This window comes from Pelophylax lessonae, assembly GCF_965119305.1.
Source record: "Pelophylax lessonae genome assembly, chromosome: 2".
Classification (NCBI taxonomy): Eukaryota; Metazoa; Chordata; class Amphibia; order Anura; family Ranidae; genus Pelophylax; species Pelophylax lessonae.
Genome location: NC_138769.1, coordinates 661,668,500 through 661,680,890, shown reverse-complemented (window position 1 = coordinate 661,680,890; position 12,391 = coordinate 661,668,500). Strand labels below are relative to the sequence as shown.

General features: G+C 42.0%; 1 protein-coding gene across 1 annotated transcript; it reads left to right on the top strand.

Annotated features, from left to right (window-relative positions):
- The first annotated feature begins 430 nt into the window (after window positions 1–430).
- On the top strand, window positions 431–6,146 carry LOC309546391 (aquaporin-2-like). The gene is made up of 4 exons (XM_082246050.1): window positions 431–814; window positions 1,287–1,451; window positions 2,337–2,417; window positions 5,355–6,146. The coding sequence occupies exons 1-4, from the start codon at window positions 452–454 to the stop codon at window positions 5,556–5,558; spliced, it is 813 nt and encodes a 270-aa protein (XP_082102176.1). The 5' UTR covers window positions 431–451; the 3' UTR covers window positions 5,559–6,146.
- Window positions 6,147–12,391: the final 6,245 nt, after the last annotated feature.

Genomic DNA, 12,391 nt, shown 5'->3' with positions numbered 1-12,391 from the left:
GAACTGCATTATAGGATGTAAATTCTATGAAACAGAGGGAGCGTGAATTAAACTGGAATTAAATCACTTGTCACTAGACATATACATCTCTGTCTTTTCACTGAATTATAGCTTTTCAGTTTTAAATGGCAGCCTTTTAAACATGCTGTATGAAATACAATGAGCATTTTAAGTCTGACAGCTACCAGAATGTAGATCTGCAGTTAGAAGGTGAGTCACGTTATGGGAAAAGATTGATGGATTGCACATTGGCATAGCCATGGGTGTGTATCATGCATAGTAAATTTTCCATTTTATTCTGACTAGTAGCTATGACACGCCTTTATCTGGGACATCATGGTACGTGAAGCAATATATAACATCAGCTCCAACATCTTCTCTGATTATCCTGTAACCAGCAGGGATCTGTTCAAGTTGCTTTATATTTTCTTTCATTTTAAAGGGTGTAACTATGCTTAAAGAACTAAGTGCAGGTTTCTGTCTCAAGGCCTTTCTAGCTGAGCTGATAGCAACCTTCTTGTTTGTCTTTGTTGGCCTTGGTTCAACTCTATCATGGTCGTTGGGCATCCCAACTGTTCTTCAAATAGCCTTCACCTTCGGCTTGGGCATAGGCACTATGGTACAAGCAGTAGGTCACATAAGTGGGGCCCATCTTAATCCAGCTGTTAGCATAGCCCTTCTCGTTGGGGCTCGAATCTCTCTAGTTCAGACCCTTTTCTATATCATAGCTCAGATGTTAGGTGCAGTTATAGGAGCAGCTTTACTTTCCGAGTTTGTCTCACCTGAAATCAAAGGAGGTTTTGGAGTTAATCAGGTAAGTTTCTGTTACAAATGACTAAACCTATTACTGTAAAAATGCCAGTATTAGATGTAATACCTGGTTTTGTACTTCGTTATTAATGACTTGCCTTATTGAGTGCAACTTATTTTGGCAAATGACAGAGTATATACATTATTTATAATGCATTTTAATGAATACTTTTACGAATGTTACCAGGCTTTGAGATTATTTTGTATTATTTGTTAGGCATGTAAAATTATGTATCCTAGCTACAGCACTAAATCACATGGCCCTCAAGCAAACAGACAAAGAAAAATGAACAATGTGGAATTTTTGGAACCTAATAATTAAATAGTTTAAAATCTAATAGTTCATTCTCTTTCGAATTAAACCTCTATAGTTTAAATCACATTAGCTGTTAAAGTATATTAGATCCAGCGCATATTAAAGTATGTAAAATACATGAAAACTAATCAGCTATTAATGTATTATTGTCATTGAACAGCCAAGCAACAATGTGACCTCTGGACAAGCACTTGCCATTGAGATTGTCCTGACATTCCAACTGGTCCTCTGCATATTTGCCTCAACAGACAGTGAGAGGTCAGATAACATTGGGTCCCCAGCCATATCCATTGGACTTTCTGTGGTTTTGGGACACTTACTTGGGGTATGTAATCAATCAGTGCTTTGTGTTTTGTGTTTGTGCACTGGTAAGCCAAGCCAATTACTGCTCCTGCTGCTGTTTGAACACCACTCTGTTGTAAAGAAATTCTCATCTGATGTGCCATCGATTTTCTGTGCCCGCACCAGCATTCAGTGGTTGTGTACGAGGCTTAAGCATCTAGCCATGTAAGCCTATTGTCAGTCATAACGACGATACACTTGTAATGTCGAGCATCAGTCATTTAGGTAATGTGACTAGGTCATTGTAGTTATCCAGGATTTACATCTCTGGACGCCTTTACTGATGATGAAATTACACTGCTGGACTTTATGACTGATGTGGATTTGCATCAAAGGACTTAAATAGCATTTATTTTAGCGTGTGTAACTGGGGAGGAAACACAAGCGCCATCTAAGTGTAGCATATCAAGTATTTATTTGGGCAAACGTATACATGTACTCACACTTAAGTAAGAAACAAAACTTGTGGCATTGTGTAGCATTTTCCCCTGCAGGGAGGGATGTATCTGGATGGCCTCGGTGGCTGCAGCTGACCAGGACATGGCTGATGGATGTCAGCCCTTCCGTAGTGTGGCAAGGAGTCTGCGGGGCTTCTCGTGTCATCAACTTTCAGATGCAGGGGGGTTTGCGCCTTGGCAACACCCTTGCACCCGGAAGTTGATGACACGAGAAGCCGAGCAGAAGGAAGCTAAAGCCCAGAGCAGCTAGGCTGTGATCCTAAAATTTACTTCAAAGGCTAGTTTTCAATGATGACTGGACTAAACTTTTATAAAGAGGACTAGGTTTGACAACATATACTATAGTGAAGCCATCAAAATGAAATGATAATTCCAAATATATGTTTACTTTTTTTACTCATTTATTTCAGATCTATTACACTGGATGTTCCATGAACCCAGCACGTTCTTTTGGTCCTGCACTAATTACAGGGAACTTTGAATACCACTGGGTAAGAATAGTCATTAGGTTTTCTTGTCTTTGTATGCCCTAGAAAGAAATTATTATGAATACTGTTTCTCCTTTACACAGTCCTGTACTGCATTAATCTTTTGGTCATGATATTATCAGAACTCATCATGCCACAGACACAATTCCATGTACACCGGCAATACAGGCTCAGTCTAGGGAATGTCTTTTTGTGAATATATTGCAGAGAACAGGAGTGTATTTAGGGGTTTAGGATACTCCAACACTATATAAAAATCAATTGGAAGACAGATTTCTAGCACAAATCTTTAGAGGTTCAGACACACATTAAAGTCCCACAGTAGGAAAAACTGACCAGTCCAAACAAACTGATCCTTGCTCCAATGACTGCAGGGAAGCAAAGAATAAAAAATAAAATAAATTTAGCCTTACAGAGGCAGGGCAAAGGAATGTCAGCCCTGCCTGCTGGACTACAGGACTCCCCCTATCCCCTGCCACTCTCACTTAGTATGTCTTTGCCAATGTTATCCTTAGATGATATTCCCAAATGGCCTACAAAGGGGCAGGATTTGTAGAAAGTGGTATGCCATACCCAAAAAAACTAAAAGTAGACTCAGGAGACAGACCCATAATAACCAATATCATATTCTTTCACTCTCCTACCCTCTGTGGCCAAAATTCTGTAGACACTGACCTTCATACCTATATGAACTTGTTGGATGTCCCATTCCAAATCCATATATATTGATATAAAGTTGTTCCTCTGTGTGCAGCTAAGTCAGCCTCCACTCTTCTGGGAAGGCTTATCGCAAGATTTTGGTGTGTGGGAAAGTGAGCAAATTCAGCTAAAAGAGCGTTTGATGTTGAACAAGAATTGGCCAACATCAATTGGCCCAGACCTCATTAACCAATTCATTCCAAATGAGGTCAGGGCTCTGTGTGGGCCACTCGAGTTCATCCATGCCGAACTCATAATACCATGTTTTTTTAGGAAGTGGCTTTCTGCATAGTCACGCTGGAACATAAAATGGCCTTCCACAAAGTTGGAAGCACACCTTTGTCTTTGTATATTATAGCATTAAAAGTACCATTCATTGGAACTTCCTCAAATTAATGCCTTTCAGGAGTGTCCACGTGCTTTGGCTATATACAGGTCCCTCTCAAAAAATTAGCATATTGTGATAAAGTTCATTATTTTCTGTAATGTACTGATAAACATTAGACTTTCATATATTTTAGATTCATTACACACAACTGAAGTAGTGCAAGCCTTTTATTGTTTTAATATTGATGATTTTGGCATACAGCTCATGTAAAATCAAAATTCCTATCTCAAAAAAAATTAGCATATCATGAAAAGGTTCTCTAAACGAGCTATTAACCTAATCATCTGAATCAACTAATTAACTCTAAACACCTGCAAAAGATTCCTGAGGCTTTTAAAAACTCCCAGCCTGGTTCATTACTCAAAACCGCAATCATGGGTAAGACTGCCGACCTGACTGCTGTCCAGAAGGCCATCATTGACACCCTCAAGCAAGAGGGTAAGACACAGAAATAAGTTTCTGAACGAATAGGCTGTTCCCAGAGTGCTGTATCAAGGCACCTCAGTGGGAAGTCTGTGGGAAGGAAAAAGTGTGGCAGAAAACGCTGCACAACGAGAAGAGGTGACCGGACCTTGAGGAAGATTGTGGAGAAGGACCGATTCCAGACCTTGGGGGACCTGCGGAAGCAGTGGACTGAGTCTGGAGTAGAAACATCTAGAGCCACCGTGTACAGGCGTGTGCAGGATATGGGCTACAGGTGCCGCATTCCCCAGGTCAAGCCACTTTTGAACCAGAAACAGCAGCAGAAGCGCCTGACCTGGGCTACAGAGAAGCAGCACTGGACTGTTGGTCAGTGGTCCAAAGTACTTTTTTCGGATGAAAGCAAATTTTGCATGTCATTCGGAAATCAAGGTGCCAGAGTCTGGAGGAAGACTGGGGAGAGGGAAATGCCAAAATGCCCGAAGTCCAGTGTCAAGTACCCACAGCCAGTGATGGTCTGGGGTGCCATGTCAGCTGCTGGTGTTGGTCTACTGTGTTTTATCAAGGGCAGGGTCAATGCAGCTAGCTATCAGGAGATTTTGGAGCACTTCATGCTTCCATCTGCTGAAAAGCTTTATGGAGATGGAGATTTCATTGTTCAGCACGACCTGGCACCTGCTCACAGTGCCAAAACCACTGGTAAATGGTTTACTGACCATGGTATTACTGTGCTCAATTGGCCTGCCAACTCTCCTGACCGGAACCCCATAGAGAATCTGTGGGATGTTGTGAAGAGAAAGTTGAGAGATTCAAGACCCAACACTCTGGATGAGCTCAAGGCTGCTATCGAAGCATCCTGGGCCTCCATAACACCTCAGCAGTGCCACAGGCTGATTGCCTCCATGCCACGCCGCATTGAAGCAGTCATTTCTGCAAAAGGATTCCCGACCAAGTATTGAGTGCATAACTGAACATAATTATTTGAATGTTTACTTTTTTTGTATTAAAAACACTTTTTTTTATTGGTCGGATGAAATATGCTAATTGTTTGGGATAGGAATTTTGGTTTTTCATGAGCTGTATGCCAAAATCATCAATATTAAAACAATAAAAGGCTTGCACTACTTTAGTTGTGTGTAATGAATCTAAAATATATGAAAGTCTAATGTTTATCAGTACATTACAGAAAATAATGAACTTTATCACAATATGCTAATTTTTTGAGAGGGACCTGTAGTTGGCATGATGGTCAGGTGTTCACAAACTTTTGGATACATAGTGCATATTGCAACACAAGAATGAAAGTAGACTCAGAATGTATTCTATGGGGCAAAAAGGAAACATTCTTCCATCACAATGAAAAAACAAAGACCTTTTGTATGTTAAGGCAGATCAATTTGGGATAACCTATAAACTTTTATTTTTCTTTACAGATTTTTTGGGTGGGGCCTATAACAGGAGCCATACTGGCTTGTCTAGTTTATGACTATCTGTTTGTACACTACTCAATAAGCTCCAGTGAGAGAATGGAAATCCTGCGAGGCAACATGCAAGAAAATGAGAAAGAGGAAAGAAGGAAACAATCTGTAGGCCTCAATTCCCTCTACAGCCAATCAAACCATAAAGAAAAAGTGTAACATGAAGTATGAGTAACCTCATCTGGCGCTTTACATGACTGCACATTCACCATTAGAAAAACGTTGGCACGAAATCCCCTCAGGGAGGAACCTGTAATGACTGAAATATGGCAGCTAACATTGCTGACTTGTTTATCTTGGGCTGTGATTCTTGTTCTCCTTCTCTCTGTTGACCTCAATCAAGTATGTGCATCAAGTGCCCTAGGAGTTCACTGGTTTAACGCTTGTGCCATGTCAGTGACCCAGTAACGAAGTAGGGATACGGATGACAGCCTCAAAGCTTGCCCAGCAAGCAAGTCAGCAATCCTTTATTTCCTCCACTTAACCAGCACATACAGGCAAGCGTTTCTATGAAAACTGCGCTAGTACAAAGTGGGAATATCACCCTTAACAAAAAACTATGACCATGTAAATATATATTTATATACAGTATAAACACATGACAGTTTGATCTGTCAGAACCTAAAACACATTTAGAAAAAGATACATTAATATTTATATTCTGAATAGCTGGATAAGATAATTTAGAAGTTAGCGCTAACTGCATGTATTATATTATCAGATTTGCAGTTTTAATGAAGACACAAAAAGGGCTGGAAAGGGTCTCAAAAAAAGAAGAAAAGACCGGAATCGGACATAGAAATTCTTTAGAACTATGTTATGTTTTTATGAGACAAATGTCAGTGCTTGCAACAGATTTATGTACTTGATTCAAACAGGTACATAAATTTATTGCAAGACGCAATAGTGGGGGGCAGTGCTGAGACTGGAATGCCCATACTGAACCCTCCATCCTTAGTGCATGTTCAGCCCCTAGGCTGCACAGTGCCTTTGGTTGCTAGCAGTGGCGGCCCATCCATTGCTGCCCCCCTATCCATGTGTCCGGCCCCCTAATCTACATGCAGGGCGCTGGACGCATGGATTCCAATGGGGTTTTTTTCTAGAGCCAGAGGCTCTAATAGACTTCAAAAAAGGGTGGGTTGGGGGGCGCAGAGCACTGCGCTCTGAGCCCACCCAGTTGTATAACAAAAGCGAATGAATATTCGCTATTGCCACACTGATTCTCCTCCTGGCCAATCAGAAAGCGGGTCCTGAGACCCGTTTTCCGATTGGCCGAAAGGAGAAGCCATGCTATTGGCATAGGTGGAGCAGGAGGGAGGAGACTGAGGGGGAAGCCTGACCCATGGAGGAGACTGAGGGGGAAGCCGCCACCTCCACCTCCGCTGCCTGCCTAGGGTGAGTGAGCAGGTGACCGGGGGGGGGGGGGGGTTAGGTCTCCGGGCTGGAGCTGGTGTTGTCCAGGGTGGGTATGGTGTGGTCCGTCTGCCGCCCCCTCCACCGGCCCATGGAGCACCAGGTTGCAAGAACACTATCACTCGTGCAGTCAGCCTCGCAGCCAATGCCCTTCGTCCATCATCCTAGCAACCAAGGATGCATCCCTGTCCTCATTCAGCTGCTGGCAAGGAGATTTCCATCTGACCTATTATGACCATTGCTGTATTTAGATAAGCATCCCTGGCTCCTTTGCTTACATTCAGATGTTGTCTAAATACATTATTGGTTGCGACTGCTGCAATCCTAGCAGCCCATAAGCTCTGTTCTGGAAGCTGCCATTCATGACAGGTTCTGTAAAACATGCCCCACATTTTGCACTCGCGCAACTTTGTATGCCAGCTTAGTATTCATCTTCATAACCTCCAGTTTGCTTTTCTGTGAACTGGTGAGAATTCTTTCTGAATTTGTTACAGCCATTGCGACACATTCTTAAAGTAGCACAAATAATAACTGCCCGAATCTGTTGCACATGTGAGAACTGTCGCAAGCCTTTCATGAATTTTAAAGGGACATTACTGGCAGGAAAGAGTTGCAAATGCTTTATTAATATATTTTGTAAATACAAATATCTTTGTTGTTCATAGCAACCAATCATCTTTCAACTGCCATTTATAAAGCCCGGGGCTAAAATTAAACATGGTTGCAATTGGCAGCAAGAAATGTTCCTGTTGGCACACATCATTTATCAATGTTAGAGTCAATCAGCTTTCATATAAATGGGAAAATTGTGGGGGCTGTCAGGTGGTTTTTGTAATATATATTTTAATTTTTAATTGTGTGTAAGTAATAATGTGGAAGATCGTTTGTTAGCAATAAAAGAGAAAGGCTGTTACTGCACCAGATGTGCGGAGCTAATTGTATTTCCAGCTGCCTCTTTGCAAATCTTGCACTCCTTAGCCATTTGAGCTATTTTGCACACTAGCAGCCTTATTTAATTTACAGCCAAAACACAATGGGGGGAATATACTAAAACTAGAGCAGACAAAATCTGGAGCAGCTGTGCATGACAGCCAATCAGATTCTATTTTCGGCTCTATAGTCAAAATGTTTTTTACCTTAATGCATTCTACACATAAAGGTAAAAAACACTCCACTACCTGTCCTAGCCCCCCTGCCGCTAAACACTTACCTGACCCCTATCACCGCTCCAGCGATGTCCGAGCTGCAGCAAAGCTCCTCCACTTCCTAGTCTATCAGGAGATATTGGGGGTTGAATTACTAAAGGCAAATAGACTGTGCACTTTGCAAAGCGCAATTGCACTCTGGAAGAGCAGTTGCTTCAGAGCTTAGTAAATGAGCAGAAACTCTGCTAACTTCCAGCATCCAATCATGTGATTAGATATTCTTTGCAAAGTGAAGCCTTACCTCATTTACTAAGCTCTAGGGCAACTACACTTGCAGAGTGCAACTTGCCTACTTGCCTTTAGTAAATCAACCGCATTGAGAGCAGTGTGTGAGCCATGGGCACCTGTTGCTGTCAGTCAAACTTCTGTGAGGAGTGTGGCATGGATTACCGGAACAGTGTGTCTCTGAATGCACAAAGCCCGGCCCAGGACCACATCCACATGGGTGCCCACTTAGCACATGGCTTGCTGAGGGGGCTCCTGGAGGAAGGATTAGTCGACAGCGCTCGGCGGGGGGAGGGGGGTCTCAAGAAGAGGAAGTAAGAGACTGCAGCATCACTGCACAGAGCAGGTAAGTATAACATTTTTTTTTATCTCAAATAGAAAAAAACATCATTTAGTTTCACTTTAGGTTTGAAAATGAAAGATGAAAGGTGATTGGTTGTTATCTACTGACTGCTCAAGTTTTAATAAATGTTTCCTCAATGTGCAGTAAACTGATAGCAACTAATCAGAATTTGTTTTGTTGTCAGACCAGTAAAAGACTGATTCAAATTGGCTTTTATGGGTACTGAATTTTTGTGGAGGGAGGGAGGGGGGGGGGTTAAGTTAAGTCTGAGAATGTCTGATATTATTAATGTGAAAATACAACTTGCTTGTATGAAGCTGCTATATGTAAATAAATATTGTTGTATATAGTATTTTCACTTTTTTGTGATTTTTTTCAATGGTTCATGTTTAAAATTTATTTGCTACACATAAAAGCTACAGCTACATTACTTTAGATAAATTACAGTATATTTACTTACACCTGGCAACTGTGAAGACATCTTTTGATCTGCTCATACCCTAACCATAGAAGGCCTCTGCTTTATCTATTTTAGTAGTTGGGCATGGACTGGGCTGCCATGGGGGCATGTACCAAAGTATCAAAAAGGCTTAAAGTGATTGTAAAGTCTGTTTTTTTTTTTTTTTGTTTAAAAAAACAACAAACATGTTATACTTACTTCCTCTGTTGCAGTGGATTTGCATAAAGTAGCCCAGATCCTCCTCTTCTCGGGTCCCTCTTTGCAGCTCCTGGCCTCTCCCTTCAGTCCAGTGCCCCCACAGCAAACAGCTTGCTATGGGGGCACCCAAGCCGAGCTGCAGCTCCGTCTGTCCATTCAGACACGGAGCTGTTTTCCGCTCCGCCCCCTCTCTCTCCTAATTGGCTGACTGACTTTGATTGACAGCCGCGGGAGCCAATAGCGCCACTGCTGTGTCTCAGCCAATCAGGAGGAAAAGTCCCAGACGGCCGATTGACTCGTGGCTATCGCTGGACAGAGATCGGGTTCAGATAAGTATTAGGGGGTGCTAGGGAGGCTGCTACACACAGAAGGTTTTTTTTATCTTAATGCACAGAATGCATTAAGGTAAAAAACCTTCTAACTTTACAACTCTTTTAAAGAGTGACATTTAATATAACCAACTCCTTTGAATAATATTCTTGGGGATGCTATAAACCTGCACGGGACATGACACATCTATACAATGTACATCTGCAAAAATGAAATTGAAAAAGTAAATTAAAAATGCAGCTAAATTACATTTTTCTGGAAGGCTTAGTTTTGTTTGTAAAAAATGGTGTGGGGTCCCCCCAAAATTCATTCCAGACCCTTATTTATTATAAGTGTAGGACCCTCTAGTGGGTGCTAGAGTTAGTGTAGGGTTTTCTGTTAGTGTGAGTAAATTTAATTAGCTAAGGGCTAAGCCTGAACTGTGGAATCTGGGTCAGGGTTCAGTGATTCAGGGCTGGATGACTCATGTGGCAGCCCTCTCTGGCACTTCCCCCTGGTCTGGAAGTTTGTAGAAACTTCCAGAATTAAAGGGTGGGAGTGAGGAGTGGCTACCATGCATATTTATGAGTAGTGGACTGGGGGAAAGAGGCAGGGATGACCTCATAAATAGACATGAGCCATGCCGGCAGAGGAAGTTTGATGGAAGATGGATATGCAGTGCTAAGGAGACTGTCGGTGGCTCTCAAGGGTGCCGCCTAGTCTGGTGGTAACCTTGAGCCGGGCTCGGGTGCTGGAGGATTCCTGCTAAAATACAGAGGAGGAAATTCTCCTGTAAGCACGGGAGCAAGAGATCACAGAATGAGTAGCACTGTGGGGACTACAAAGGGGGGAAACTGTCACATGTAGTCAGTCTCCCTTGAAGACAGCGGTGTGCTTAAGTCTTCAGCCTTTCCCTAGAGATCGCCTATGAGTCAGTCGGGTGGGCTGGTGAAGAGTCAGCCAGGTGCGCTTTTGAAGAGTCAGTCAGGTGGACTGGCGTAAAGGGGCAGATGCAGCCAGGTGGATTGGCATTGCCTGAAGATGTGGTGCTTGGCTCAGTGACCACTGAGAGGAAGTGAAGGAGAAAATGTAAGCTGTGTCACTCCAGTGTGCTGCTGTTAAGGGACTGCAAGTTCCTGCCTGGTAATGGGCTATTGCTGAGCTGATAATCAGGCCTTGTCAGCTCCCCAAAAGGAGTGAGCCAGCAGAAACCAAGTGTGTGCAGGTGGCTGAAGAAGAGGAGGCTAGGAAATTGTCCCTGAAATTGTTGAAGTCAAGTGGGCATCACACAATCTCCCATTCCTATACAAGTTGAAACTCCCTAATAAAACAAAAAACAAAGCCGCAGACTGTTCCCCGTCTCTGAAGTGCTGATGAATATTCAGTGTGCCTGGCTGTGCAGGAGTGGGGGGTCCCTTCTATCTGCTGCTCCTACGTGGGGTGGGCTATATAAGGTTCTGGTATGGATTTGGAGAAGGACCCCAGGCAAAAGAAATAAAAAATAGCATGGGGTCTCCCCAAAACCCATTCCACACCCTTATCCAGGAATTCAGCCTTGCTGGACAGAAAAAGGGGGGAAGTGGAGCATTGAGTATGCAGCCCCTCCCTTCCTTCTGAAGCATAACAGCTCACATGCCTTCAATATAGAGAAGTTACCTTGCTGGTGGCCAAAGTTGACAAGGACTTCATGCCCACATCCCTGGCACAGTGCATGTGAGGGTCTGCAGGGGGAAGACTTATTGGAATTTAGAAGCCCCTTTAAATTAAGGGAGTACCCAGATATCTAGTTACCACGTGAATGACTAATGGGTACATAGTACCCCTTGTTACTCATTCATTTAAAAAATGTAAACACACAGGTTTTATTTAAAATAAAAAATTGCCCCATGGTGTAAATTTATCCTCAATCACATCGTCCAGCAATGTAGATCCATTGTCAATCTCAACCCACTGATACAAACAGGACAACCCGCACATCCTCTCCTTCTGGACTCTCCCGGCAAATTACATCTCACTGGCCAGCTAAAGCAATCACTTTTAGTTGCAGCAACTTCCAGAGATTTGGGTGGGCAAATAGGTTATAGCTGGTCATTTAGTTCACCTTTTTGGTGAACCTTGAATAGCTAGAGTTCGTTTTGACTTGAACCCAAAGGTCATCTTTATAAAGGATGACAACATTTTTTACATGATCTCCCCTATTGCCATTATTCTTGGGGCAAATCCAGTTTTCTGGACAACTACCGTGTGTATGAGATAAGACCACATCCAGGGATGTTAGCAAAATGGATAAACTTACAGTTTCAGATGCAGAAATCTTATACATAATATTATTATATTGTTATATTAACAGAAAGAACTTTTGTTATAAAGAGCTGACTGTCATTTCAAGCTTTTAGATGACCCAGCTCTTCCTCCTATACTTCTACCCCACATGGAAGAAAAATATATTTAAAATATATTTTTTAAAAAATGCATTTTTTTCCCCCAAATATATTGGACATATATTTGAAATGCTACAATTTTGGCCATATTCAATATATTTCTAAACATTTTTCCCTAAATATATTGGCAATATATGTGAAATGCTACAATTTTGGCCATATTAAATATATTTCTAAACATTTTTCCCTAAATATATTGGAAATATATTTGAAATGCTACAATTTTGGCTATATTCAATATATTTCTAAAAAATTTTCCCTAAATATATTGGAAATATATTTTTCTCCCATATGGGACTTTCCAACAAGCAGCATCACTTTCTTCCCCAGATGACCAAAAAAAAATTTTAAAGCCCCACCTTCTTTCTACATGGTTTTTGATCTCTAGCGTATTGAGA

Excerpts from the sequence above, each read along its gene's own strand:
- LOC309546391 (XM_082246050.1), top strand. The coding sequence starts at position 452 with ATGCTTAAAGAACTAAGTGCAGGTTTCTGTCTCAAGGCCTTTCTAGCT. Across the intron at positions 815-1,286 it reads GAGGTTTTGGAGTTAATCAG|CCAAGCAACAATGTGACCTC; the intron begins GTAAGTTTCTGT and ends GTCATTGAACAG. Across the intron at positions 1,452-2,336 it reads TTTTGGGACACTTACTTGGG|ATCTATTACACTGGATGTTC; the intron begins GTATGTAATCAA and ends CATTTATTTCAG.